General features: G+C 43.0%; 1 protein-coding gene across 1 annotated transcript; it reads right to left on the bottom strand.

Annotated features, from left to right (window-relative positions):
• Positions 1–544: 544 nt before the first annotated feature.
• kcnb1 (potassium voltage-gated channel, Shab-related subfamily, member 1) lies at positions 545–25,996 on the bottom strand. Its single transcript, XM_041948021.1, has 2 exons — positions 25,388–25,996; positions 545–2,470 (listed from the first exon to the last, which is right to left on the bottom strand). Exons 1-2 carry the CDS (start codon positions 25,994–25,996, stop codon positions 545–547), a joined length of 2,535 nt encoding a protein of 844 aa, XP_041803955.1.
• Between the last annotated feature and the right edge of the window lie 1,238 nt (positions 25,997–27,234).

Here is a 27,234-nt window from a genome sequence, read left to right as displayed (position 1 = left end):
CTTATATGCAGACATGCACACCCCCAAATGCAAATGACTAAGGCCAGTTTTGGGAATGGAGGGCACAAGTAAGTAGCTTATAGGCTTCTAGGTCCTCCCCTGTATCTCCAAGACTACAAAATGAACTGGGACTCAGTAACGGGATAGTGGGCAGCCAGTTGGGTTACACCAGTGATAACCACTTTCTCAATGACTCTGCTTCCACAGGAATCTCTGACGAGACCAGTTGGCTACCTGGGAGTGCTCTTTTGTGTTGTGGGTGTGTAATACCGCTAATAGGAATGAGTTGAAGGAGGGGCAGTGACATTCTCCAATTTAGAAGTGTTTTTCTCCCAGAGTATTCACCACACATGTTCACCTGAGCTAAATGCTCAATGGCATGCTCAGGTAATTTGTAATTTGAAATGTTGAGAGAGACCCTTTGTCTTTGTCTCTATCACCCTCTTTCCTTTGTCTCTGGCTCATAGAGTGTTTTTAGTCTGTCCGAAGTCTCCATCACAAACACTCTCCCAGCTTCCCATTTAAGTCTGCTCCAGTTGTTACCTCAAAGACTTGTATCCAAAGTGTTTTGACGTCCCCTCTCAACCTTTGGTCTACGTGCCATCTCAGGTCCTACATGATTCTCATGAGCTACCCCACGAATCCCTTCGATGGGGAACAGACAGTTTTGGCCCAGCATTTTTTGGGCTGCCTCTAAATGGTTGGTGCCTTTCTGGTAATTGATATTGATGCTGCGTTTCGGGCTTGAACCGGCCAAAAGCCGCTCTGAGGGACTGGCGTCAGAGACGTCGCGGAGGTGCTCATCATCATCTGTATCTGCGTCGATGTATTTGCTGATGGAGGAGTCATGGAAGGTGAAGACAGTTGGGACAAGGGCAGCGCTCTCTGGGGACTTCGGTGGGGTTCTGCTGCTGGCAGTGGTGTAGACAGAAACTTCAGGGCTTAACAGAGAGTGGTCTGACAGGACTGAGCTGTCTGAAAGCGGGGACGGGCCTGACTCCCCCTCACTGCGACAGCTTCCTTTGGGGATAAGGCTTTTTGAGGAGTTGCCAGAAAAGAAGAATTTCCGTGCATTTTCTGAGTATGAGGGCTTTGTGACAGACACGGGGGTCAACATGGGCTCACGCTCCCCAGTGGTATGCTGACCTGTTTTTGCACTGCCATGCAGGGACAGAGCTGTAGCCGGACTATGGGAGAGCCGGTTACTTTCCTGATGACCAAGGTCCATTGCTGGACTATGGGGGAAGCGTGGATTCTCCTGGAAGTCTGTAGCACAACTTATATAGCTGTCGATACTGGACAAGCTTTTCATGTCCCCCACCCCTTCTCTGGTTCCTAGCACGGGTGGCCCGTGATCTTGGATGGCCCCCAGCTCCATCTCATCCCTCTGTTTGCCAGCTCTGGAGCCCCTGTCTTTAGCATTGAGGTTTGGCTGGGATTGTGTCTTGGCCATCTGGTTGTACATTTCCTCTAGCTTCTGAACATTTAGCCTCTGGGGACTGCTGGCTCGGGCCTTGTTGGGAGAGCCTAATTCCTGGGCATTGAAGGAACGGTTTGAGCTTGTCTCTGATGCAGCCCTCTTTGGGGTCCATTTCCAACGGCTTGGAGAGAGGTGGTTGTCATGAGGCCTCTCACTCTTCTCTACCACCACATCCATCAGCTCTGCACTACGAGCAAATGCCTCTTTCAAGTTCATGGAGACAATGCTACCATTTCTCTTTGCCCTCTCTAGGGCCTCCCTTCGTTTAAGTGCTTTCTCCTGCCTCTTCTGCTCCTTGTAGAATTCTGAGAAGTTATTTACAATGATGGGAATAGGTAGGGCAATCACCAGTACTCCAGCTATGCAACATAAACCCCCCACTATCTTTCCCAGAAGAGTTTTTGGGTAGATATCGCCATAGCCTACTGTGGTCATAGTAATAGTAGCCCACCAGAAAGAAGCTGGAATGCTTTTAAACTTTGTATCCTCCTCATCCTTCTCAGCGAAGAACACCAGGCTGGAGAAGATCATGATGCCCATGGCCAGGAAAAGGATGAGCAAGCCCAGCTCATTGTAACTCCTCCTGAGAGTGAAGCCCAGAGACTGAAGACCTGTGGAGTGTCGAGCCAGCTTCAGAATACGCAGGATACGCATGATCCGAAAGATCTGGACCACGCGGCGGACGTTCTGAAATTGCAGTACACTCTTGTTGGATTCTGTCAGGAAGATGGTGACGTAGTAAGGTAAGATGGCCAGCAGGTCGATGATATTCAGAGGACCCTTAAAGAACTTCCACTTGTTGGGGGAGGAGAGAAAGCGAAGGAGGTACTCCATGGTAAACCAGGCAATACACACAGCTTCCACATGTGCCAGCTGTGGATTGTCTGAGGACTGGCCAAACTCATCTGTGTCCTGCAGCTCTGGAAGGGTGTTCAGAGACAAGGCGATGGTGGATAGCACGATGAAGAGGATGGAGATGATGGCCAGGATCTGAAAGACAAATTTATAAAAGTAATGTGAGTAAGGATTGCTGGATCATGGAATTACATATATCAGTTCTTATTGTTATCTTTATTCTTTATTACACACTATGCAAAAGAAAAGGCACATCCAGAGTATTCGAAAAAGGGTTTTGATTACAGTATGAAAGTGCTGGCTGTAAGTGAATTCCAATAACATTGCTGTCTAAAAACCTTCAATAAATGCCTGAAGTGTGTGATTGGCTGAGAGCTAATGTATCAGATTGACTTTGACCACTTATTTATTTATGACTCACTTATCAGGCTTATCCACATGAGTGAGTTTGCTTGAGTGGAAAATAATGTTTAGCGACCAATAAACAAAAGCAAAAGCATCACTGAACACGATTTATGTGACTTGTTGAAAATCTCAGATGTCGTCAGTTAAAAAATAAAACCTTCAAATTTCATGGTGATCCATCGAATGGTTGTTGAGACATTTTATTCAAAACCACAAACGTAAACCTGATGGTGGCAAAACCTGATGGGGAAAAGTCAAGTGATCATCAGAGTCATTAGGATTAAACCTCTGGGTAACAGATATGTTTGTGCAAATTTCATGGCAATCCATCAAAGAGTTATTGAGAGAGGCTATTTGGACCAAAGTGGTGAACCGACCACTAGCATTGCCACAGAAAACATTTTCGGGCGTTTTCACACCTATCTTTAACTTGATGTGGTCCGAATCAGTTGATGAGTTGGTGAACATGTTGCATCTTCTCTTGGTTTGGTTTCTTTTCACAAACAGAAAAGCGAGCCAGAACGCAGCACTACAAGCCACATGAGAACGTACACTTCACTCAACCTGTCCTGAAGGAGGCCCAGTGGTCAAATACAACATACTACTTTGCACTAGTCCAGGTTCTACCATGATTTATTATGAGGCTGGTTTTTAGCAACTGTTAGATTCAGTCATGCACATCCCGCTATGGCTACAGGAGGGTTTAACTCAAGCTTGCAGAGTACAACCAGTAGTTGGATCAGATCGCAGTCAGATCACAATCCCACCACCAACAGCTCCAGAGAGCGTTTGGGACCGGACAGAGACCATTTCCTCTAAAGGAACTGGTGATTACTGTGTTCACACCAGCCCAAATGAGTCGCGCCAAGGAGAAAAACGAACCAGAGTTCAATTTAGAATTTTTTAGAATAAGCAAACTAACTTGCCGGAAAACCTCAAGAACGAGTATGGTCAAACAGAAGCTAGAGGGTAAATGAAAACAGACTATGAACACAGACAGAGACCTTGAATGCGCCCCTGGCCACTGCAATTTTCATGACGTTGCTCAGATAATCAGACAAGCCAACTATTTTCACACAGTGCTGACCATTCTCAGTATCCACTAAATCAGTGACATGGTCAATGCTAGATTAAACAGCAAAACGCTTCAGGGCTCTGTAGAAGAAGGGTTATAAAACATTATCCTCGTGCTATTTCATGCAGGTTTCGCCCTCTAATGGTCTCTCTAGAGGGAAGAGGCCTATCACTGTCTGTCACTTGCACCCCATGCTGCAACACCACCACCACACCAAAATGAACATGCACTAGTCACATAGGAGCAGCGTGTCCACTGCACTAGATGATGCTTGATTCACATTACATGGTGCAGAGAACTAGAGAGTCTGTCAGAAAACAGCATCCCGACACGTGCACACTGCCCCACTCACACTCCACCAATCATGCTAACAAGCAAGTACGTGGTGATAGACTGCACCTCTTGTAGCAGCATATGACAGCTCTCTCCTCAACCAGCATTCATAGTGTAAACAAAAAAAAAACCCTGTCTTTGCTTTGAAGTATTATTCTTGTAGCTGGAGCTTGTTTGATCTGAATAAGTGACTATGCCTCTATACCACAGCGAGAAATGCCAGAGGAAAGGTTGCACTGCTCTACAGCCTGTGATATCCCTTCAGCCTCATGTGCAGCTCAGATAAAAGATACTAGTAATGGTAAATAAGATGATTTTATGTTTAAAGTGTGGATTTTGTGATTAACCGCTACTGCTGTCAAAAGTTGCGACTGGTATTTCACTGGTGTCACATCGCAGACTAAAGGTCAGTTTACAAAAATCGCATAAAATCACATTTTCTCTTTGCTTAGATGTATATAAACATACAAATATACTTGTTTTATTTTCCCAAGTTTTGGCATATGAGGCCCCAAGATTACAGCTCACGCCTTCAGGAAGGTGAGCCGAATTTTAAGTCTGTTTCCTGAAATGTTACACTCACTCATTATCCACTGGCCTGGTAAGACCTCTTCCTGGAACCGTTTTCATTTGAGCTAATGTTTCGTATTACAGAAACAGTCTGTGAAAAAGGAGGTATGTGGATTGTTCAATAGGAGTAAATGAGAAAGTATCATGTTTTTGTGAAGCACTTTTTTTGTTGTAAAACTGCAATTATAAATGATGTTTATTGTTGTTGTTTCTATTCCTATTTTATTTTCTGTAATATTATTTGGCTAAATGACCTTTTAAATGTTTGTTTCTGTAGACACTGACAGATTTGTTAAGCTTGGGTATAAAAAAATCAAAGTTTAAAATTACGCAGTTTCTTATTAAGGGTTTATTTTAGTACTCATATAAAAAAAAAAATCCATGTTGGACATTGACCACCCCTGTGTGCATCCCATTGATAAGAGTTTTATAGAGAGACTCCAGAATCAGCTTTCCTCCAACATGGGGATGAAGGGCCCAAATTCAACAGCTCTCTCTTGATCTGACTGCTAGGGTATAAGAGCAGCGCTCCTGCCTGACCTGAGCGATGATGATTCACAGAGGGAGCTTAATCCAGCAGTGTAAATTGTATATATTTATCATAAACTGCCATATGCTCTAATATACTGTCATACAACCATTTTAATGCCTCTACACAAGTGTGACACAATGAAGCATTACATATTTTTAATACTGACTGAAAAACTTCAGATTTTGTGCCTCACAAACTGTGGCTCCATGGCTCAAGCTGAATGCACCTTTGTGGGAGGCTGCAAAATGGACTATAGAGCCGTTCCTTTAGTGGACGGAGGACAGGATTACCTCATGAACTAGCCTGTTATATTAACCCTGAACGACTCCAAGAAATTCTGACACAGGACCAAACAGCACAACTTAGATGATGAGTAGGAGGTTGTAGCTGGAACACAGAACTTATTTTTGGCAATAGCCCACACGAATGAGGTTGGGATGTTACATGTTGAAATAAATCAGTGAACAGTTAAATATTTTCTCTAAAAATGAGTGCAGCTGAAAACACAAGGCGCCGTGTGAAGACATATTCAGCACTGAGCGTGTGAAATAAATTCATTTCGTTATGATTAAGTTTATCATAAAACAATACAAAATAAAAATTCTTTCCTCGCTCCTTTTGTTAAGCCTGATCAAAAACCTCATCCATAAACTGGATCCAGTGGTCAAACACACAGCCACTTGTGTAAACAAACAGACAAAAGGCACACGGTGCAGGGTTTCCCTATATATTGTCCAGAGGAAATTAAAGCACCACGGCAGAAATAGGGCAAAAGCAATGGTTGTTAGGAGGTGAATGACAGCGCAGGGCTTGACAACGGCCTAATAATTCAGAGTCCACTCCCAAGAGTAAAAGTGATGGCTAAAGAGGCAATCTTATCTACGACCAATCAGAGCAGGAGGACACTGTTGCCATAGCGTCATGGCAGGCATGAATAATGACCCTGTCTGTATATTTTCTTCCCTCTGTGCTCCTCTCCTCCTGCCCTGGAGAGAATCTATTTGAATCAAGGTGCCAGGAGCGGAGAGCGAAGGCGGAGCTGACAGGTGCAGCGCCAAACTGAAGGGACAGAGACGGCGCAGCGCGGATCAGGAACGGAGAGCGATGACACTGTTAAAGAGGATATTATTTCTGCAAAGTCTAAACAACGTGGTGTGTTGCCTGAGAGAGGCTGCATCTACCTTTGTAAAAACAACCTCTTAAAGTTCACTCATTGAGTACTAGACACAGCTGAATTCAAATGAGTCAGAAAAAGGATCGAGGCACACTGTGAAGAAATCCAAGCACTTGAAGCCATGGGAGATTGTGACTACAGCAAGCAGGACAAAAAAGGGCAGAGGTAATAGGATTGAGAAGCTATATAAAGGTCGCTAATGAAGGTGCTGTGCAACATTATGGTTATGAGGTCAAGTTCGACTAGGAAACCCTACACATTTCCCACTGGCCTGTGTCCCTGTTGGCTCCACACATTGTGCTCTCGCTCACACTGCCTTGCTTGTCTTTATCTGTGTCTCCCGGGCTTATTAATGTCACGGGGTGCTAATTTCATGAAACTATTGCACTGTAAATCTGAGATAAGCCTTTCAGTGGACACAAAGGAGACTGCAAACAAACACTTATCTAGGAAAAGGTTGAATGGAGCTCCAGACATGATTGCAATGGCATTGACACAATTACAGGCTATTTATAGACCCTCAGCAGACCCAGACGCACACTTCATAAAACAGATGTTAATAGTGGCCACACCTTGAATTATGTCCTTTATGTCATGCAAGTGCTGGATGATGAAGACTCAACAGAAAATGAGGGTGACTCCCAGCGAGTGCTCCTCAGTGGCCTACCGAAAGGGAAGAAAAGGGAGGGAGATATTTATATCTAGAGGAGAGGAAAAGGCAACATGTGTGTGAGAGATGGAGAGAGAGAGGGACCAGATTGACAGGCAATCCCGCTGTGACTCTAAACAAAGCCAGATCACACTGGCTTGTGTCTGTCATGGCACATCGTCATGTGGCTCGGCAGACACAATAGTGCGCACAGGCCCCCATCTTCTAGGACAAGGTGACAGCAGCCCTCATTAGCCTGTTTGAAAGGATATCCGGGACACAGTTGGTGTGAACGATGGCCACAAAAACCACCCAAACACATACACAGCCCTGTGACGTCAGTTACAGGGGGATAAATCATCTCATGTATGGAGGAGGGAGAAAGCCTTCACATGGCAACCATAGCACGGACACTATTGCCTGCTGCATTGTACATACACCAAAACAATTTCAGCTCTCCAGAGGCACGTACCCGCTTAGGGAGAAGAAAAACTAATTCATTTACAATTATTCCTTATTCCATCTGACTGTCGCTGTACTCGCTGATTGTTCTGCCACCAGCTCTCAGTCAGATGCAATGGCCTGGTTTTATGTTGGCTGAGTCCCAGCAGCTGTGATTCATTTTCTTTGTGCTACATTGGTTTTGTCAGGGTCGGGTCCATTCATCTGTCTGCCCAGCACTCGTCGCACAAGGACAGAGCCTTGAACTTTGCTCTTTTTATATAAACTTAAAAAAAAAGAGCAATATCATACATCAGATGTTTAAGCATTAAATCGCTGATGTTTATGTGAACATCGAACTGAAGGAAATTAATAGTCACTGAAGCATCAGCTAATAAAAAAAGGAAAATATCAAACCACTGAACCCTGCTGGTCCATTTTTAAGCAGCATTAATAGCTTTTTGGGCCACTTAGGGGCAGCAAAAAGACCTGTAAATGTTACACTGGCGTATTCTCACCATATACATTTGTGATTGAGAACATACTCGCAAATTGTTGCCCATTAGCTTTCATTTAGAGTTGTATTTGCAGCCACACCACAAATATAAGTGGAATATTTACTCTACTTTTACCTCTTTTTTTGGTTTCCTCCAACTCCTAAGGGACACATTTTGCTTCTTGAGCTGCTAAAAGCACAACTATGTTCACAAACTTGTCGCTAACTTTGTCTGTTTGAGGAATCTTAGATTATGGAGGGTTTATCAGAGACTGTTTTTTGCAACAGCTGTATAATCATAAAAACAAAAACAATGAAGTTTAAGTTTGTTTATTGTCACTCATCCATTTACATAGTACACAGCTGAATGAAATGTTGTTCCTCACTGGCCCAAGGTGCTACTACACCAATAAGAATAAGAATCAAAATAAAGTAAAATAGAATAGGATAGAAATAAAATAGAATAGGAATATAAAAGGAAATACTGTAAGTTGAATAGAAGGTTTACATGCTCATATCTAGACCTATATAAGCATAAGCTATGTAAGCTCCCATCCCAGCATATGTTAGTGGGTGCACTATGTGGAGAAGGGGTGAGGTGTGGAGGTGAGGTGCTGATGTGGTGGAGGGCAGCATCGTGTTGTGATGATAAAATGGTCTGCAGCTGATGGGAAGTGCGGAGCTAGATGGATAGATATTTTTCTATGGGTTCATCACTGCAAGCGCCCCCTTTCACAACACACGCAGCCATTTGATTTACTGTTATTATGAAAATATTCATTAGTGCAGCTTTAAAACAAGACTACGCAGGCCAACTTTGCACAGAAGCCACTTGCAATGATTATGGGATGACGGTAAAACACAGTTTAGCAGTAGCACAAGTACAGAAGAGTCAGAAAGTAAGCAAGCTGTGGAATTACACAGCAATATCTATCTTAAGTTTGCTTAACCTGACATTAGCCAGCATTAGCTACTGTACACCAGAGGGGAGACTGTAGCGGTAAAACCCCAGAGTGTCTTATTAAGTTGAACTTTTAATTTGTTGGAAAGTCACATAACTTTATGGGCTTTTGCGCTGTTTGAGCGCGGTTTGAGGTTGTACTTGATGCAGCTGTTTATGTGCTTCAGCCACCCCTGGTTAGGTGCAGCTCAGGTTAGCGTTCTCACACTATATTAAGTTTGGTGGCATCCCAAGTGACAGTTAAGGAAGTCCCAGACTCCCAGTGCTCCAGCTGGCACTTTTCTCATTAGCAGTAACAGGAGCAACAGACACACTGCTGTGCTTTAGCAGTGGAAGCTCATTTTCCTGTGAGTCCCAACACGCTTGTCTGTTAAGTCTGCCAGCACTCACCCAGGGAAACACATCAGACCTACCTAATAATGGCAGGTGATGCTTTTAAACTTACACTTAACACTGAAATAGGCATGGACTGCAAAGGTTTTGGCGAGGGTGTATTTATTTTCAGGTGAGTAAATCCAGGTCTTTCTTGATCACTAAGATCCCCTGACTAGCCGACTTGCTTTCCCATCATCCCCTGAGCCACATCCGAGGCCACAGGGATACCATGCAGCACTCTCCCAGCCTCGACTGCCAGCCACTGTCACCATGACAACCCCCTTGAAGCTCGACAGGAGGTGGCTACGTGGACCTGCTTGTGAAAAGCAAGTCTGACAGCCCCCCCTCCCTCCCTCTCTCCTTGCTTCTATCCCTGATTTGTACCTTATTTAAAGCTAGCTCACCCAGCTTTGAACCATCTGTACAGCTCCAGTCTCTGCTCTATCTCTGGGTTTTTCTCTTGTTTGTATCAGATTGCTGCTTGCATTAGAGGTGCTGCGCTGCCTTCCTCGCATGCTTAAAATGTTGTGAGTTCAGTTGGTGCATGTTGGTCCAGAGCCCTGTGGTTTCATCATTTTTCACATCGTGTTCTTAAAACTGAAAGAATACTCAATTACTAAAGCTCCCTCCTTCAGGCACAGACGTTTGAATTACATGCCACACTTTCGCTGTCATATAGCCTTATTGGATTAATAGGCATCACACAACCACACTACTGATCTTCATCTTCATCAAGATGTTGTCGGTGGTCGACAGTATGACAGTAATAATATGAACATTAAATAATGTGGATTAATTCACACCCCTGATTCTCAATGTGGACGGGCTCTGCCTCTCTGCCTGTGAAAGAGATGGGGTTTCCATGGAGACGGGAGGAGACTGTGTCTTCCACATTTCCCCCAGCATGATAGCTTGAACACACGCACACACACATTTGCAGTGCTTTTATCTGTAGTCTCTCCACCCTACATCACGTCTACTTGTAACTTCGAACAGCAGAGCCTCGTTCATCTTGGCCTCCCACATCTTGCCAAAATGAATAAGTTGTATCTTGTGGCTCATAGAGGGAGCTACTGCCAGTTCAGATTTCTACACGTATGCACAGGCCTGTCGATTTAAACAAGTGACCTATGATCGTGACCATGCAGCTCTAACACTAAGGTTACTGCCTAACCTCCTTGAATGTGTCTTATTGATGGGCAGCTACTCGTGCAGGCTTGGCCTCCATAAATATTAAATGATGGTTAGGAGTCACTTTTCTTAAATAATCTGTGCATATATTGCAAAAGACAGAGAGTCACATTATTGTGATAGATTTATGTGTCTTTCCAATTATATTAAATTTAGTTAAATTACACAACTGGCACTTGCTCCAGCTCTTAGAATATTCCCAATGTGTCTCTTGATAACTTAATTTTCATTAGATTAGATGTGTAGCTTCTGTATGTTATTATCTCTTTTTTATTTTCTTATTTCCTTATTTAGCCCCTTAAAACACTGTCTACTTTAAGGTCATAGAAAAGTCTCAAACAAGCCATTTTTGGGGCAAACTTCTCCCAAACTCTTGCAGCGCTTGCATGCACAAAGTGCACCACAACCCCATTCAGTAAACTACTAATGTAGGTAGGAAATCTATGCCTGGACCATCCATCTCCTGAATGAATCCCACCTCATCTCCTCTCCCTCTCAATTATTCATGCATTTCAGATGAAGAAGAGAATCCAGACTCAGCATCTATATTTAAACTCTGGCTGGTCCATGGTGGCTGTATAAATAGAAACAGTATAGGGTCTGGTCTGGCACACCAAAGGAGGCTGTTTTCATGAGGAGTTTTGACTTGGAGTACTCAGCATTTATAAGGATTGGAAGGAGATGAAAGGCAGCTTCGTCGATGTTGTCAAGGCATTTCTTGATTGAGGAAATATAGAGTAGTCATTGAGGTAAGGGTTTCTGCTATTCATTAACGTCTAAAAGAATATAATCTGATTCCCATGATAGTACTCCCACTGCACAGAATAACATCCTCAGCAATGGTGAACAGTCACCCACTGACAAAAAAATGACATTATGAGTGATGTATGTATTGCATAGTGTAAAGACAGTACTATATACTTAAAGAAGTAAGTCTATCACATTGTTCAGGGATATTAGTGTGATAATTAATGTACATATGTAATGCAGTTCGTGCAGTCAATGACAGTTTATTCATTACAGAAATCAGAGAACGTCACAGTATACTCTGCAGACAGCAGCGCAGAGGGAAAATGTAAACATGAGAGAAGCATTGATTTGAAACACAAAGACAGACGCAGACAGCGAAAGACACACAAAACCCCTCAATACAAACACAAACACACACACACGCAGTCAATCAACAATGATGCCTGAATAGAAGGCAGCTGCAAGCCTCGGCATCACAGAAATGACAGTTGCCATGGTGACAGTGACAGTGAACTTTTAAACATTTTAGCGATGGCAGTGAAAGGTAAATAAAAGAGAGGCAAGAGCACATAAACGTTCAAAAACAAAGGTAAGACTCGAACGGCCTAGACTGATGCGAATGTCACATATTCCGCTCACAGAGCAAGAGCAGTACACAAAGCCCGATTACTCTTAATCCTGAACTCAAACACGTGCTTACTGCAGATATTCTACTTACTAACAGCGTAACATTACACTGAGTCCACATTTCACAGTTTGTGAGAGCTCAGATCAGTGGCCATTCAGTGCCGGTGCTGTTAATCCCTTTGAGAGTTACACTCAGATTAACATGCAAATCCTTGAAGTTTTGGTAATTGGACAGCTGTAAGCATATGCTTTTTGTGCTTAAAACAGCCTGCGTTGTATCGGTCATGAACTAATTCAGGAGCCGCCTCAGACTGTGTTTTAAATGTGTCTTAGGCCAAAGAGAACATAGGCATGAGCTCTATATACGTTTAATTAATTCAATTACCGCAGCCTGTACAGGAGGATCTGTGCTGCTCTAATGTAAATAAATGTGCAAGAAGATAATTAACCAATCTCAAAGCCCCACCCCCCTTAGTTACAGTTGCCATGCATCAAGCTTTCCTGTCCAATCGCATGTAGCACGGTTTACAATGTGAACAGATTTACCCCTTAACATTTGTAGCCATTTTCATAGCTGCAATCGTCCACATCTATGATTTCAGACAGAGGTAGACAAAAGCGGTCCTTTTTAGCCAGGACACGTCGATAACTGTGGCCCGCTGTCAACAGCAGATTTGGTCAGGCGGTAACTAGCTAATTAAGCTAATTCGCTCCGTGAGCCAGTTGTAAACATCGTCTCTGGCTGACTGTTTAAGGTTCCCAGGTGACTCGTTTTACGAGGACAGTCTTGTGAAATGGAATTTGCGTATATTGATGGCTGCATGTCCAAAGCAGAACGCCAGCATCCTCACCAGATAAAAGTAAACAAACGCCATTGTTCAGTCCCAGTTAGTCCTAGTATTACACATGCAACAAGGAAAAATGTATGATCAAATTGTTATGTAGCTCTAACATAAGCCTGTTTAGCTGCCTAGCTTGCATGCTTCAACAAGCAAGACAGAGCTTACACTATTTTCAATATTGCATACTGTGTTTTACTTTTAACCTTGCATGAGATAGGGTTGCTGGGGATGCTGGAGTGAATGTCCAATGAGGGCGAGCAAAGCTGCTAACGCTACCCTAAATTTGGATGCAGTAGCATCCTGGACCTGCTTCCACTCAGTGGAGAAGTTCTACACAATGGACGTGCTATTGTGAAGACGACGTTTTCAAAAAAATGTACCTCGACCTTCAGTAATGCTAAGCTAAGTAAGATGAATATGCTAACATATTCTATCAAAAAAGGAAACAGGAAGTTATGGTTGCTATGATTGGATAATCACTGTTTGCAGGAGGGGCTTAGAAAGTGGTCAATTTGAATTTAGAAGGAAGAAGCATGATTGATACTCAATGACCAAAAAATGTAATGTAATATGATGTGTGGAGGAGAGCGTGTGCGTGCCTGCATTTGGGTTTGCGTGTTGAAAACTGCAAGTAATCCCAGGCCGGCTGAAAGTGCTCATCAAGGCGAAAGGCTTCTCACACCAGTAGTCAAGTGCTCTCTCCCTGCTCTCACAATCGGCCATTGGCTTGATGAAGGTTTCTCCTTCACCTTGGCGGATTCTATTTCTGCCTCTGGCCTTCACACTTTCCTCAAAGTCATTCATTCACCTTTCCACACAACCTGCGCAGTGGAATGGAGTCCTCCAATAGGAGAGCCGCAATGGCTACAGCAACTGGAGCAGCTTCTGGACCTGAAAGCACTGATTTATAGACCCTGTCGTGCTGTGCACATATACAGATGTTGAGGATTAGGTATGGTGCGCAGGGGGTTGCACATCACAGTAATGCAGAGGTGGCCTCTCTGCAGGGCCACGGCCAGCTGATGCCTCAGGGCTCTGCTTTGTTGTGTGTACAAGAAATGGTAAAGACAGGAGATGAACAAATGGTCCCATATACCTGTTATATCCCATAAATTGCATAGTAAAGATATAAGATGTCATGATATACAACTGGGAGCAAAAATATAACATAATATACTGAGGAAATCATTTTTAATGGTGCAAGGCCTGTGAGCTGGGTCAGGCAGGCAACTCAAGTTGGGCTGATCAAATCCTACTTGATGCAACACCCTTTACCAGGCGGTCTACTTACCTGAAAACTCCCCATCCTCTGTTTTGCTCCTGCGCACCCCTCTTTATTGCAAACTCTGCTTCAACACTGATGCAAGCACTTGCTACGGAAGCTATTGCGCATAAAACCTTTCCTAACCTCCGTCTCCACCTGTAGGGTCTGATTCAAAGGTATTCCAGAGGAGAGTTTATTACTGACACCCCCAACATCTGCTGTGCTGACCTTGATTTAGTCTCATGGGAACAGAGGCCTGAGCCTGGACACCACATATCAACTCAGAGTACACACTCTGTATTCCCATAAAATAAATCCATTCCACGTGGATTAACTGACCGAAGTGGTTATTTTCCACTTCATTGGGTGGAGAAAGCGGGGAATGACATGTGACAGAGGTCCCATGTCGGATCTACAGTATATGGATCTGTCATGGTGTGCATCTGAGCCCCGGTGCTCTGCCTGGACTTATCATTCATTGAACAGGTGATTGTCTCAGTATTCATTGTAGTGACTCATACTTACAGACACGGCAAACATTTATAGGCTGTAGTGGAAGTGATGAATGTTAAACAAATTAAATATACAGTTAGTCTTCGATTTCAGTTTGTGCCTTTGGAAACCTGAAACTGGCTCTTTCTCCTTCAAATTTTTAAATTCTGCCATTCTTTTAATTTTTCTTACAGGCTCTGGATTCTTTGAAATGGCTCCACCGAGGGTTGCAGCAAAAAACAAAACACAGTTTGGCATTCTGTGGTATTCTGCTAATTTGTGATTTGCCTCACAATCACTGAGAAAGGGGAGAAAACTATTGCTGCTAACTCTCCAAACAAGCTTTGGTCAGTTTGGATTTTTTTTTCCCTGGTTTCCCTGCTGATTGGCAGAAAAGACAACACTGTTGATCAGAGTCTTCAAACTCTCTGTTGTTGCCCAAGTAACACCAGTGTTTGTACAGTCTACCGCATCATCTGTGTGATTCAGCAGTTGTGACAGTCTTCGTCGAGCACTGTCCTTGAGGGGTTAACGCTGATTCAGGAAAAGTGACAGAGAGTTTCAGTTTTAATCACTCGCTCAGGCTGCAGGCAGCATTACCTCTAGATCACTCTGACCGGAAGACTGAAACTACAGTGTCTTCAATAAAACATACTAATGAATGCAAGGTCCCTCTTTGTCAGAGAGGAAATGACCTGAAGCATACATGGCTCCATGTTGAGGAGACACACGCTGATCACTGTTGTGTCTTCTTATGATACATTTTGCAGTGCAGACAGTTGAGCTCAGACATTAAAAAGCATTACGTAAACCTGCTCCTCTATGTTCTCACTGCTTTTCTTGTTTTTTCTTTCTCAACATGCTAAATATTTCAGGATTATTTTAACTATACATGTGTTTTCTCCTGCAAACAGAAAGGCATCCGTGTCCCAGACTGGCTCTGTCGCCATACATGTGTCTATCAAGACAACTTGTGATAAGAATTAATTTAGAAGATCTGAGTCTTCGATGCTGAACTCGAACTTCGATGCTCTCACAGCGGAGACAAAATACGAACCAGATGCTTTTGTTCTTTTGGCGTCTGGGAATGGGGATGATTGTCCTGCACATGGGCCTCGTTCTTTAGACTTTTATCTGGTCCGAAGGCAACCGCAGACTCAAATGGCTAATATGCCCCTTGAAATGTGTTTTTCCCAGGTCATCCAGGTTCAACTCATTCTAGCTTGTTAGTCAAGAGGTAGTTACTGAATCGATCAACAGTGTGAATGTGCATCTGTGGAAACATGTACAATTTTGTGCATTTTCTAATTTTTCCTGCACCTCAGCACATTTCAGTACCTTGAATATGCTGACATGCAGACTAGTATCTAATTAGTAGTGTGGATTTATTGAAAAAACACGTGTTGTAAACATCCTTGTCATGTCCTTTTTAATGATAACAATAATCTGGATAAAAAGCATAGTTATGGTTTTGTTATCATGTTAACAATATGTTGTTTTCTCATAAAGGCAGCATTATATCTGTGTGTGATGTGAAGGTCCAAACAGCATAACCCAAACTTCACCTTACCAATTAATAGTTTAGTTTAATTAGTTTATAATTTGGAATAATGAAAATATCGAAGTAGTTATTGCTGCTGTCAGGCAAAGTCCTACACACACTGCATGCAAACTGCATGACGCATACTGATTCCCAAACCTATAAGAAACAGGAATCTGAACAATACTTCGACATCAGCCGCTGACAACCCAGAATCTGAAGTGTTCTTCCCACAGGCTAAAGAAGGGTGAATATTCAACTCTTATTATCCGCTCTATCCTTTTTTCCCCTTAGTCATAAACCTACTTCTTCATTTTCGGTTTCTCTGGCTCAGATTCAGCCTCCATGTCTCGCAGTAATTTTCTCTTTCATCTCCTTCATTTTCACAGTCTCCAACTCTCCAGATCTCTTCATCTATCTCTGTTTTTGCTTCCTTCCTTACAGTCTTTGCTCCTCAGGCTTCTTCCTCTTGGGGACAGTGAAGTCTTTCGCTCAGTGCTCACATAACAACAGCTCAACCTAAACTGAATGAACAGAGGAGCTGTGTAGCTTTGCAGCGGCAACACACAATGCCTGACCATTTTCTTATCATCCACGACACAGTCTCAAAGCCAATATCCTGTAATGACGTGATGGCATCATTTTAAAGACTTGGAGTGCTTTTGAAAATTTTTGTTCACGCTTTCTTTTCAGCAGATCTGTGCAATCGCTTTGCATGAACTTCGGGTTGCTTGTTGCTCTGACGACCATAGTTATGTAATGTATAACTCACTTATGAATTTTAGTCACCAAACAGACAGAACACGTCCACGGAAATAAATTCTGCAATAGTAAATAGAGCAAGACGAGCAAACTGCCTTTGCAAAACCTATTCTGCAGCAGTGAAAAGCTGTGCCTCTAGTGCGAGCCTGAAAAGCTGAGATGACACTACAAATCCTGAACGACCCACTACAAAATGCATGACATGGCTTGTAAAATACGCACAAACACGACTCAACCACCAGAGACTCATACCTCTGCACGTTCACGGTGAATGAGCGTTAAAATATGCAGCACAATGTTAAAACAGCAACCAAATAGTCCCAAACTCCTTCCAAAACCTCTATCTGACCAATTATACTAATGAATATCAATCAAACAAACAGTGAACAGATGATCTTGATCATCCTCAGTGTGGCTTGGTCTTTCTATCCTTGGTCATATGGGTTGCACTCTCTTGTTTCCTCACATAATATACCCCTAACACATCAAATGATAATTGCAGCCACCAGTGTGGTTATGTAATCACCTCTGAATCAGTGTGAAACATGCCATGAACATTCAGCCTCCTCAGAGGAAGCAACATAGATTTTGGAGACCCCCACCACCTTTTCTCTACTGCCGCCATCTGCCCAAATATCCAACTTTCTAATGAGTGTGTCTCCTGGCCTGAAGCAAAATGTTTGTGATGCACAGCTATGCTGCCAGCAGAAAGAAACCCACTGATACTGCGAGTCCCATCACCTTTCCCTTACTGTTACCATCAGGCCAAACTTCTGCTACTATTGTGCAAGCAGCAGATTGTTGACTGTGACAGTAACAGCTGAGTGGGGGGATTATCAGGCCTTAGTGGACATCTGCACTCTACTGTGTGTTTTCCCTAGGAAGTGCTTACTCCAGCACCATAAAGTATTTAAAAGGGTGAATTCATGTTTTCATATGTTGTTCTCGCTGCAACTATCAGACCAAAATCAACATGCTTTTAAAAGAAAACAGTTGACCAGTGCACACCGCTGGTACTGTCAACTACACCTGGGATAATGCAAGTGTATGAATGTCAAACTGCGCTGCATAAATAGCCTTAAAGCTGCACTAAGCAATCGTTCGCAAGTCGCTCATGGTGATGGACCCACAGAGAAGAATCTGTTAGAATTGCTATGGTTTTCCTGAGCAGATCACAGTTAGCAACTAGCTGGTAAACACAGTAGAGCATATGACAAAAGGAGAGTGAATATTGGAATAAACATTGTTCAGGTGGCCAGAGATAGGACTGCGACTGAATGCTAATGCTCCTCTGTATCTGCTGTGAGTGTGAAGAGGCAACTGTTCGCTCACAGATTCACCATACCAACATTTGGTGATAATACTTTGCTTGTTCTGCTGCCCCCAAGAGGCCAAAAAATTAATTAGAAGAGGTTCGAGTGAGTCGAGATGTGCAATCCAACAAATATGTACTTGTCAGTTTCATCGAAGTCATTTGGATGCCACTCCGAGCATCAAAAACGAACAATCTTCACCGTATGCATGGAGAAGCATCTTCTGGATGCCTTTAATGAGGCATATAAACAGAATTTTGGTGCTCCAAACCGTTTGGCTGTGCTTTGCAAATGAATTTGTAATGAGGATGCAGGGTAGGGAACGGAGCCATCTCCCTGCATTATAAGATCTCGATCATAATTGCTCGGCAGATACACAAATCCTCAATGTGCCATCATCCATCTGGCCAAAAGTTAGGTCCCTTCCTGGCTGACAACTTTCCTGGACACATTTGGAAAATAAGAAGATAAATAAATAACTGAGTTTCATAGATCAAAACAAGTAAAAAAAAAAAAAAAAAAAGATCAATATCAGCTGGTAAATTCAACCTCCGGTTTTGTGAAAAAGGTTCACTGAGTCTAAAAACAGCAGCTCAGCTTCCTACACTTGAGCCATTTATCCTTTGAATGTACAGGTTTGCAGGTTCTGTTAGTTTCTTCACTGTCACAGTTCTTAGGTAATACTTTTTTTTGACACACAGTTGTGAAGTAGTGCCATTAATTTCATTCATCTAAAGAATTTTTTACTCCGAATGTCACTCTTCATCTCCTGAGGTTTTCAGCCTGGATGAGTAGGATTGCTATGCGTGTGTGTGTGTGTGTGTGTGTGTGTGTGTGTGTGTAAAAGGGGGGTTAGAGAAAGAGGAAGTAAAGATATTTTTAAACAAGACGATTTAACGTCATCATAAGAATCCATTATAAACTGTGGGGATCGTGTTACATTAGAAAATGTATACTATGCAAATATGGGTGTGTGTGTGTGTGTGTGAGAAAGAGAGTCTGTTTGCTCGTGTTTTCTTATTAGCAGCAGCAAAATCGGTCAGAGGTGAGAGCTGTTAATCACTTCCCTGCGCTGCTCCCTGTCAATAAATCTATATGTTTAGCTAACTTTAGCTAATCCTGAAATATTGACCAATTAAGGTTTAAGATTTGCAGTTTTTAATTTCAACTTTAACCGGAGCACCTGCTGGAGAATTTGAATCTGACTTCAGGGCAGGTTAGAAGAGGCATAACCACTCAGAGCCACTGCTGCTGACGAGGAGACATTGTGACAGGCAAGGGAGAGCAGCCGGCATGAAAGCAATCGCTGAGGCGCTCAATCTCTGAGTGCACATGATCCCAGTTTATATCTCCGCACTTTACCGACCCAGGCAACATGGACACAGAACCTGGCCAAGTCTGATATGTTACTTCCCCCTAATCCCCTATCAAGCACAAATTTGTGACTTCGGTATCGCATGGCCACCCTGAGGCTTCCTACCACAGAGACACATGAGACACCGGACACACGCTGTGATACTGCCCTCCCTCTCTGTGGGGTTTGCAGCACATAGAGGGCATGTAAAAAGGTGCGTCCTCTTTGTACAGACGCTGAGGGGTGAGAGTGCAGCAGAGCTGAGGGATCAGCTGTGCGTGATGATCAGTGGAAACAGAACGGCGTGAGCCACACGATGAGTTCTTGCTCATTGTTGCTGGTTGGCGTACAAACCACCAACATGAAGCAGGAGGCATTGGGCGAACACCCGGCGTGTCTTGGGCTTGGTTCGACATCGAAGGGAGAAAGTTGCCGTTCTTTTACTTTTTGGAGGTGCACAGACTCCTCCACCTTAAATGTTAAATGATAACAACAAATATGACAAAGGGGTTGAATTATTCATCATCGTGCCCTGCAGCTGTTATGAGGACTTTGTTTACAGATTATGAAGGCAGCCTACTTTATACTCTGCTTCTGAATATTGAATGTTTGTATTTTTGTCTTACCCCATGACATCATGGTCATGTTCATATAGATTCCATACAAGATCATGTTGTATATGGCATATGTTTTACATACAGTATGCTATTTATATCATGCAAGATGTATTGTATTGTTTAATTTATCTTAACCACTCTTATATTTTAGTGGTAATGTATTTCTTTTATGCTGTTTGTCCTAACTGTTATTGATTTGTATGCTGTTTTCTTGCCACTTGTACCATCACTTTGAAGCTGGAGCTGGTGACACTGGACAAAACCAGCATGATAATGATTTTGAAAGAAAACAACCAAAGAACTCCGCTCCCGATGAGATGAGCGATGAGAACTGCTTCTTTTAACAAATACATGCACAACTCTGTGAAGTGCCACAATCAAATAAAGCAGCCGTCACAAACTCAACTTGCAGTCTGAATCAGTCCCCTGGCCCTGCAGTCGCTGCTCACTGCCGTGGCCGTGTGCTTGGTGCTGCTGGGTCTGTGCTGTTTGTCTCCTCCATGAGCACTTCTCTGGGGCCAAAATATAAGGTTTGTAAACAAAACATCCCCTCATCTAACAAGCAGATTGAAGAGGGAGCTCTAACTGATACGAGCATAACTGCATTACAGTAGTTCAGCAATATTTATGGCAATCTGCTCAGTCGTTTTTTTAACAGACAGCCTGTCTTGCTGATCATCCAGTTTGGGCGTTTAATGGCATTTAGGCAGGAAAGAAGAATTAGTTAGACTGCTGCAATTGTTGGATTGCGCAGTAACAAATAACTTTGCGTCATCATCATGGCTTTGTATCACCTGACAGAGGGAAAACATGCAACCTGAAGAATGCGAAACAAAACAGGGATGTATCTGCGCGAGGGCACGGGAGCCAGGCTGAAGCTCTGCCTCTTCCCCATAACAAGGCCATCCGATCTTCCAGACACCAAAAACGTTGATAAGGACCACCTGAATGCTCTGATCTTTGCAAAATGATTCATGGGATTTGTGCAAAAGAAAGCGACATGTAAAAATCCCTTAAAATGGGATGAGAATCGTTGGTCTTTCACTTATACGATATAGAAATGCAGACTGTGGACGATCAAGCCCCTGAACACAGCATTTTTGTCTCATTTTATAAGACTTCCTATATGTCATCATTCATATGACTGTGTGAGACTTTCCAGCTGTCAGAAATAGTGATGGAGTGATCTAGTCTGGTTGCTTCATGCCTTGGACCTTGCTGCAGACTGATTTATGATTAGGAGTATCGCCAAACCACATTTATATGTCATCTTAAGTGTGACATGAGAGGAGCATAATTGGAATTTGTTGCCTGCCATCTGATGCACAATACCCACTGACAGAGCAGGGATTGGTAATTCTCCATTTTGGGACGTATGCAGGATAAAAATGACAGCAACATTCATGTTCGGCTTCGTTTTTTTTATGCAAATTGGTCGAAGCCAAACCCATGCATTCCATTTCTACGCTAAGCATAAAACAGAATCTTAAAATTGTTCGTGAGAACTACCTCAAATGTGATTATTTACAGTTGGGCTTGGTGTATCTGAGTCCTACGGTAATGAATGTCTGGGAAATGATGCTCCTGAAATAGAGTAAAATTTTCCAAATGAATTTCACTCAAAATTGGGAATCGCTAGTATCCTAATTACTAATCTGGAGATTATCATCACAACTTTTTAAATTAATGCTTTGTTTGTAAGTGACAGGATGAAGACGGATTATTTGCTTGTTAAGTGATATTCTCTGCATCCTAATACGGTGACGTCTACCAGCTGTGGTATTGTTTGTGGTTATTAAAGACAGAAACAGCCCAAATGTAAGATGACATTACATAAATGCTACTGCAGCTGAAAACGGCCTTTCCTTGGTGCTGCTTTGCCAGCGGTCAGACACAATCTTATTTTATGGCGCCTCAAATCTGATTTTGAGCGAGAGACAGACAATGCTGTGGCTTACAAAGAATGTAAACAGAGAGGGGGAAGCTTCAAATTGGGCCTGGAGTCTCCTGGAGAATAATTAATGTGACATTTCCCTGACATTTAGTCGGCGGTATAGTGGAGGAGCCTGGAGAAGGGGAGGAAGGAAGCAGAGATATGAGCCGGCGAAGGAAAGGAGAGACAGGAAGGACGACAGGGCAGAAAGAACATTGGCTTTTTCCCTGAACATCTTGACAAATATTGCAGCTCCTGCTCAGTACCTTGTGTTGCTCTGTACAGACATTTAAATACAGAAACTAAGCAGAATTACATAGAGAGAGAGAGAGAGAGAGAGAGAAACACAAATAGACCTACTCTAATGTTCAGTACCCACTCCTTCAGTGATGATAAAATTATACTTTTGTTGCTTGGTAACCATTTGTTTTATGCTCACTGTCTGTTTATGGGCTGTTACACATACATTTCCATCTCTGACCCAGGACAGGAGAAAACAGCTGATGCGCTAACACTGGGACAGTCTGCGGTCAGAGCCGGGCCGCTCGACAATCCCGCAGTTTGTTCCAGCCTATTAAACAGCGACTTAGACAATACATAAGGCCCTATCAGTGCTTTCAGTAGTTTGGTCTGTGGTTTCACAGTTTCATGTTGCCCTTTTAAGCTAATTAGGAACTGATAAACTCTGCGTCGCGCTGTGTCAAGGTCGCTTTTTTTCTGGCATGCCGTCTTCCTCTATAAACTTCTAATGATGCCAAACGAAGAGATGATGAGCACTTTTTTCGATGGCAAGCACTGCACCCACTCATCAGTTGGTGGTTGTTGAGAGCTACAGATTGGGAGGAAACAATATGCATAAGCTCTCTGCTGTGTCATTATTCAAAGCGAAGAGTACCCATCTTGGTTGAGCGCTTCAGAAGTGTTCTCCAGTGATATTTTGATAAATTGGAAATATCACGGTGCGGTAATGGAGACAGCAACGTGCGTTTGACTCGGAGTGGTCATCTCCTTTTTGTAGGCTACAGCACTTCCTTAGCTCTAACACAATGAACATTGATTTTACATCTCTCTGATAGCCATGAAGATATTCCACTGACAGTCTCGCAGCACTCATCTCAGTCTGTTTGTGGGGCTGCGCTGACAGTTCTCACAAATCCTCACCACAAAGCATCAGCTGGCACAAAGTGCTAATAGTTTCATTTCCATTTCCTAAACGCTCCCCAAACAAGGCCTTCTGCTCCCCTTAAAGCAGCGCTGGAAAGAGACAGCATCCTCTTTGATCCCTCCAATCCAATCTAGAAGAGTGTGATCAAAGGCTGCTGTTGTTTAACACCACTGCGGTCTCCCAGCTTGCAGTTGCAGGTGTGGCTCTCTGAAAGGCCTTCTGAGGGCCAGCCTTGGCGTTTTGAGCCGACTAAAGGTGAGCACACCTCACAGGAGTCAGCGCTCTCAGGCATGGCCTTCAGATAACGAAATCACTTGCAGTAGGATGAGGAACCTGATATCTGATGTTCGAAATAAAATGCAGGGTTACACTCTCATTCAACCAAACAGTGCATAATATTAACACACAACCACATGGGTTATGAATTCCAGCTGCTGCTGCGCCGTCACCTTTCTTTTTTCCCTAAATTCTTCGTTAAAAAAGTGCTTAGGTATGGTCTGACTGCTTTCTTGACTGATTGAGCTAAACACCAGAGCTACCAGCTAATCTGCTGTCACACATGTCACAAACTAATCTTCCACTGATCATAAAGTGCCCTTCCCCAGCACCAATTAATCCAAATGATGCAAAACAATCCTAAATCACTTCTGACTTGTTGTTTGCGTGCAAAAAGGTATAATTCAACACCCCAGCCTCCTACACATTATCTCAAATTCAATTGGCTGAAGATGATGCAGGGTGGGGTCACAAACACACAACAGAAATTACGTGAAGAATCAAATATGTATTTTCGTGCTGTAAGCGAGGGCAGCTAAGTGATGTTCAAATGATTTATTGATGCATGACCAGCGTGTAAGCTCAGACAAAAAGTAAGCTTGCATGTGTGCACGCCTGGATGTTTTGCATTTGTTCATCTGTGTGTCTTTTTTTGTGTGTTTGTGTGTGTGTCTGATGGTTCTGCAGTGAATAACAGATATTTTCAGAATGACTGACCCTTTTTTTAACAGGTTTGGTAATAAGAGCATTGCAGGAGATACAGATGATGAACCTTGTGTTGTGTTTTAAGGATGCTTAATAACGATGCATCCAGGAAGTCGCTTTCACTGTTACCAAAAACATGTGACTCTTAAGACTTTTGCTTTTTCTACTTCTTGAACAACAGTAATGGCAGATAATGGCTCACACATCCCACACTGACAAATCCACTGGCTTTTTCTATAATTTACACTCTTTACTTTGTGTTCCAACCTCGGAACAATCAAAACATACAGTAAATAGACACCAAATCACAACAACACGGAGGCGTCCTGACTGACCCATTTTGTGCAACCGCAAACGTCTTTTAAAATGTGTTAGTAGGTCTAAAAAGTCCACGGTGCGAAACTTTTGTTTTCCTCTGTTGTTTTCCCCTCTAAGTAATTATCATTGTTCAGTGGTCCATGTTACTCACGCAGACACACTAAGCAGTGCATAATCACATAAAGGCTGTGGTCTTGCGCACAAGCACTTTTACGTTAGGCCTTTTAATAAGGATTTAATGGTCTGAAAACTACAACAGTCCAGCATCACGTTAGGTAATTTCAAAATGAACTCACTAATATGCAAAAGCATATCACTCACTTCAGGAGAGGGACTATGATCATGCATCAATATGTGTGATGCACCATAAAAGAAGACTGAACGTCTGCGGCCAAGCTAACGTCTCTGTGAGGATGTATTTTGGCAAAGAAGTGCCTTGAGCTGAATGCTAATGTCAGCATGCTAACATGCTTGCAGTGACAGTGGTAGCATGCTAATGTGAGCAGGTATAATGTTTACCATGCTCATCATCTTAGTTTAGAGTTTAGCATGCTGACATTTGCAAGTACAGCTGAGGATGATGGGAATGTCATAGTTTGCAGGCAACTGAACTACTGGACAAAGTTACGTTTTGATCTGAGGAGGATGGAGAACATGTTAAGGGATCAGTGTGATACAATGAATCCTGAGGGGGTCATGAATGTGTGTACCAAAATTTATGAAAATCCACCCAACAGTCAACACATCAGGGGATCAGCAAAGGCAGCAGGGTTCATCCTTTAGGACCATGAACATCTGTACCAAATTTCATGGCAATTTATCAAATAGCTGTTGAGATATTCCCAACCAATCACACACTCCTCTCTTCCACCCAATATCCAATGACAATTACCTTTGCTGCAACAGATGAGCTGGGCTTTTCCAGGAGGTCCCAGAGCTTCTTCCGTTTTTCAGCACAGCAAGTGTTGTCAAACTCTTCTCCCTCTCTGTCTTTCATGTTGTTGGCCTCTCTCTTGAGCTCCTCGTTCATTTGCTCCTTTTTCTGGTGGTACCTCGCCTGGCAGCACGACTCCAGGTAGATCTCGTCGATGCCCCAGTAGTCGAGCTCCTGACTGAACGACAGGGCGCACATTTCTTCCATCATGTGCAGCTTGCCCGTGCGGTAGAAGTTCAGAATCGACGTGAACGCTCCCGGATGTCGATCGAAAAAGTACTCGTTCTCCTCAAGGTTGTAGTCATCGCACACCTCCATCAGAGATTCATGGGTGTTGCAATCTCTTAACTTTCCCAAACGCGTTCGTGGTAGCCTATCTAACGTTCGCCACAAGACTTCATGCGGGAGACCCCCAACATTCAGCCTGACTCTGCGGAAACATGACTTGCTGCGAATGATGTCCACCGGTTCGGGTGGCAGCGAAGATGTTGAGCGGGAGCCAGCTTTATTTAACTCTGTCAGGGATTTCTCCATGATGACTTTAGGTTCGATGAAGGAGGCAAACATCTGGGCCTATAGGCGACAGGTGGTCCTGTTTCCTTTCATTATTGTATCTAAAGGATTCAAAAAAACAAAACAAATCATTAGCATTCGAGGACTTGCCCCACATACCAAGGCCCACACATCAACCATCAGACTCTGAACTAATACAGTCATAAAAGCTTAAGGCCTGGGCCCTGGGGATAGTTCAGAGCAGGGGTTCCTCACCTGGGGGTCAACAGTCAAGGTACATAAGATAAATCTGACTGGTCACAAAATGATTTAAAGAGAAAATAAATATTGGTTTTGTTATTCAAACCTATTTGGATTTTTCTAACTTTTCCTATTTTTTTTCCTTTCTCCTTTAAAATACTGGATGCTTTTGCCTCCTCTGGCCTCTAGAATTCCAACAAATGAAACAATCCAAGAGGGCAAAATCACTCTTGAGCTGCTCATGTCCACACCGAGGCCACAATCTGCAGATCACCAGCCAAAAAGACTGGAAACCAGTGGTCACAAGCAGCGTTTGGTCCAGCCTGTTTTGTCATGATAGTCCCTGATTGATAGATCAATTGGAACTGCAAGCTCCTGAAGACCAGATTTCAAAAATCTCTGCCATGGTCCATGAACACCAGCTCAAGGCCAGTTAACTAAAGAATAGATTAAGTATCAGTTATAACCATCATGTATCAATTCCTTTAATCAATTATTTACTAAATTACTTTTTCAACAGTGTTAGACGGGAGTTATAAAACAAAAAGGCTATAAACCAGTTAGGAACTGGCAGGTCCTGAAGACCAGAGAAATACAGAACAGATAAGCTGTATTGTTATCTTTGGATATTTCACTATTTGTGTCACATACTTTAAAATGATTTATCCTCTTTGAATGGGGCATCTTGAGATGACTCACACATGCAGTATCAGGAGTTAGACTTAACATTGTATTATTGTCATGTAATCCAGGTACCAAGTGAAACCTAACTGAGTATTATTTCCCACAAGTTTTCCCAAAACATTAAAAACTACTTTAAACTACTCAGACTGAAACCCAGAATGGAAGTGCAGGTTCCTGAAGGCCAGAGCTGAACCTCACTGGTTTAAAGGGCTCCTGGGTAAAGAAATGTATAGGACAGACTAATCGAATCATTATCTCAGGATTTTCACGAATCGGTTGCTGTTATCACATCATCTATTGTATCATCCTCTTTGAATTCTTTTTACACGACGTCCTGAATCAACAACAAACAGTAACATCCTCAGATG

This window comes from Chelmon rostratus, chromosome 2 (assembly GCF_017976325.1).
Source record: "Chelmon rostratus isolate fCheRos1 chromosome 2, fCheRos1.pri, whole genome shotgun sequence".
Taxonomy (NCBI): Eukaryota; Metazoa; Chordata; class Actinopteri; order Chaetodontiformes; family Chaetodontidae; genus Chelmon; species Chelmon rostratus.
Note: the sequence above shows the minus strand (reverse complement) of the source record. Positions and strands in the feature narration are given on the sequence as shown.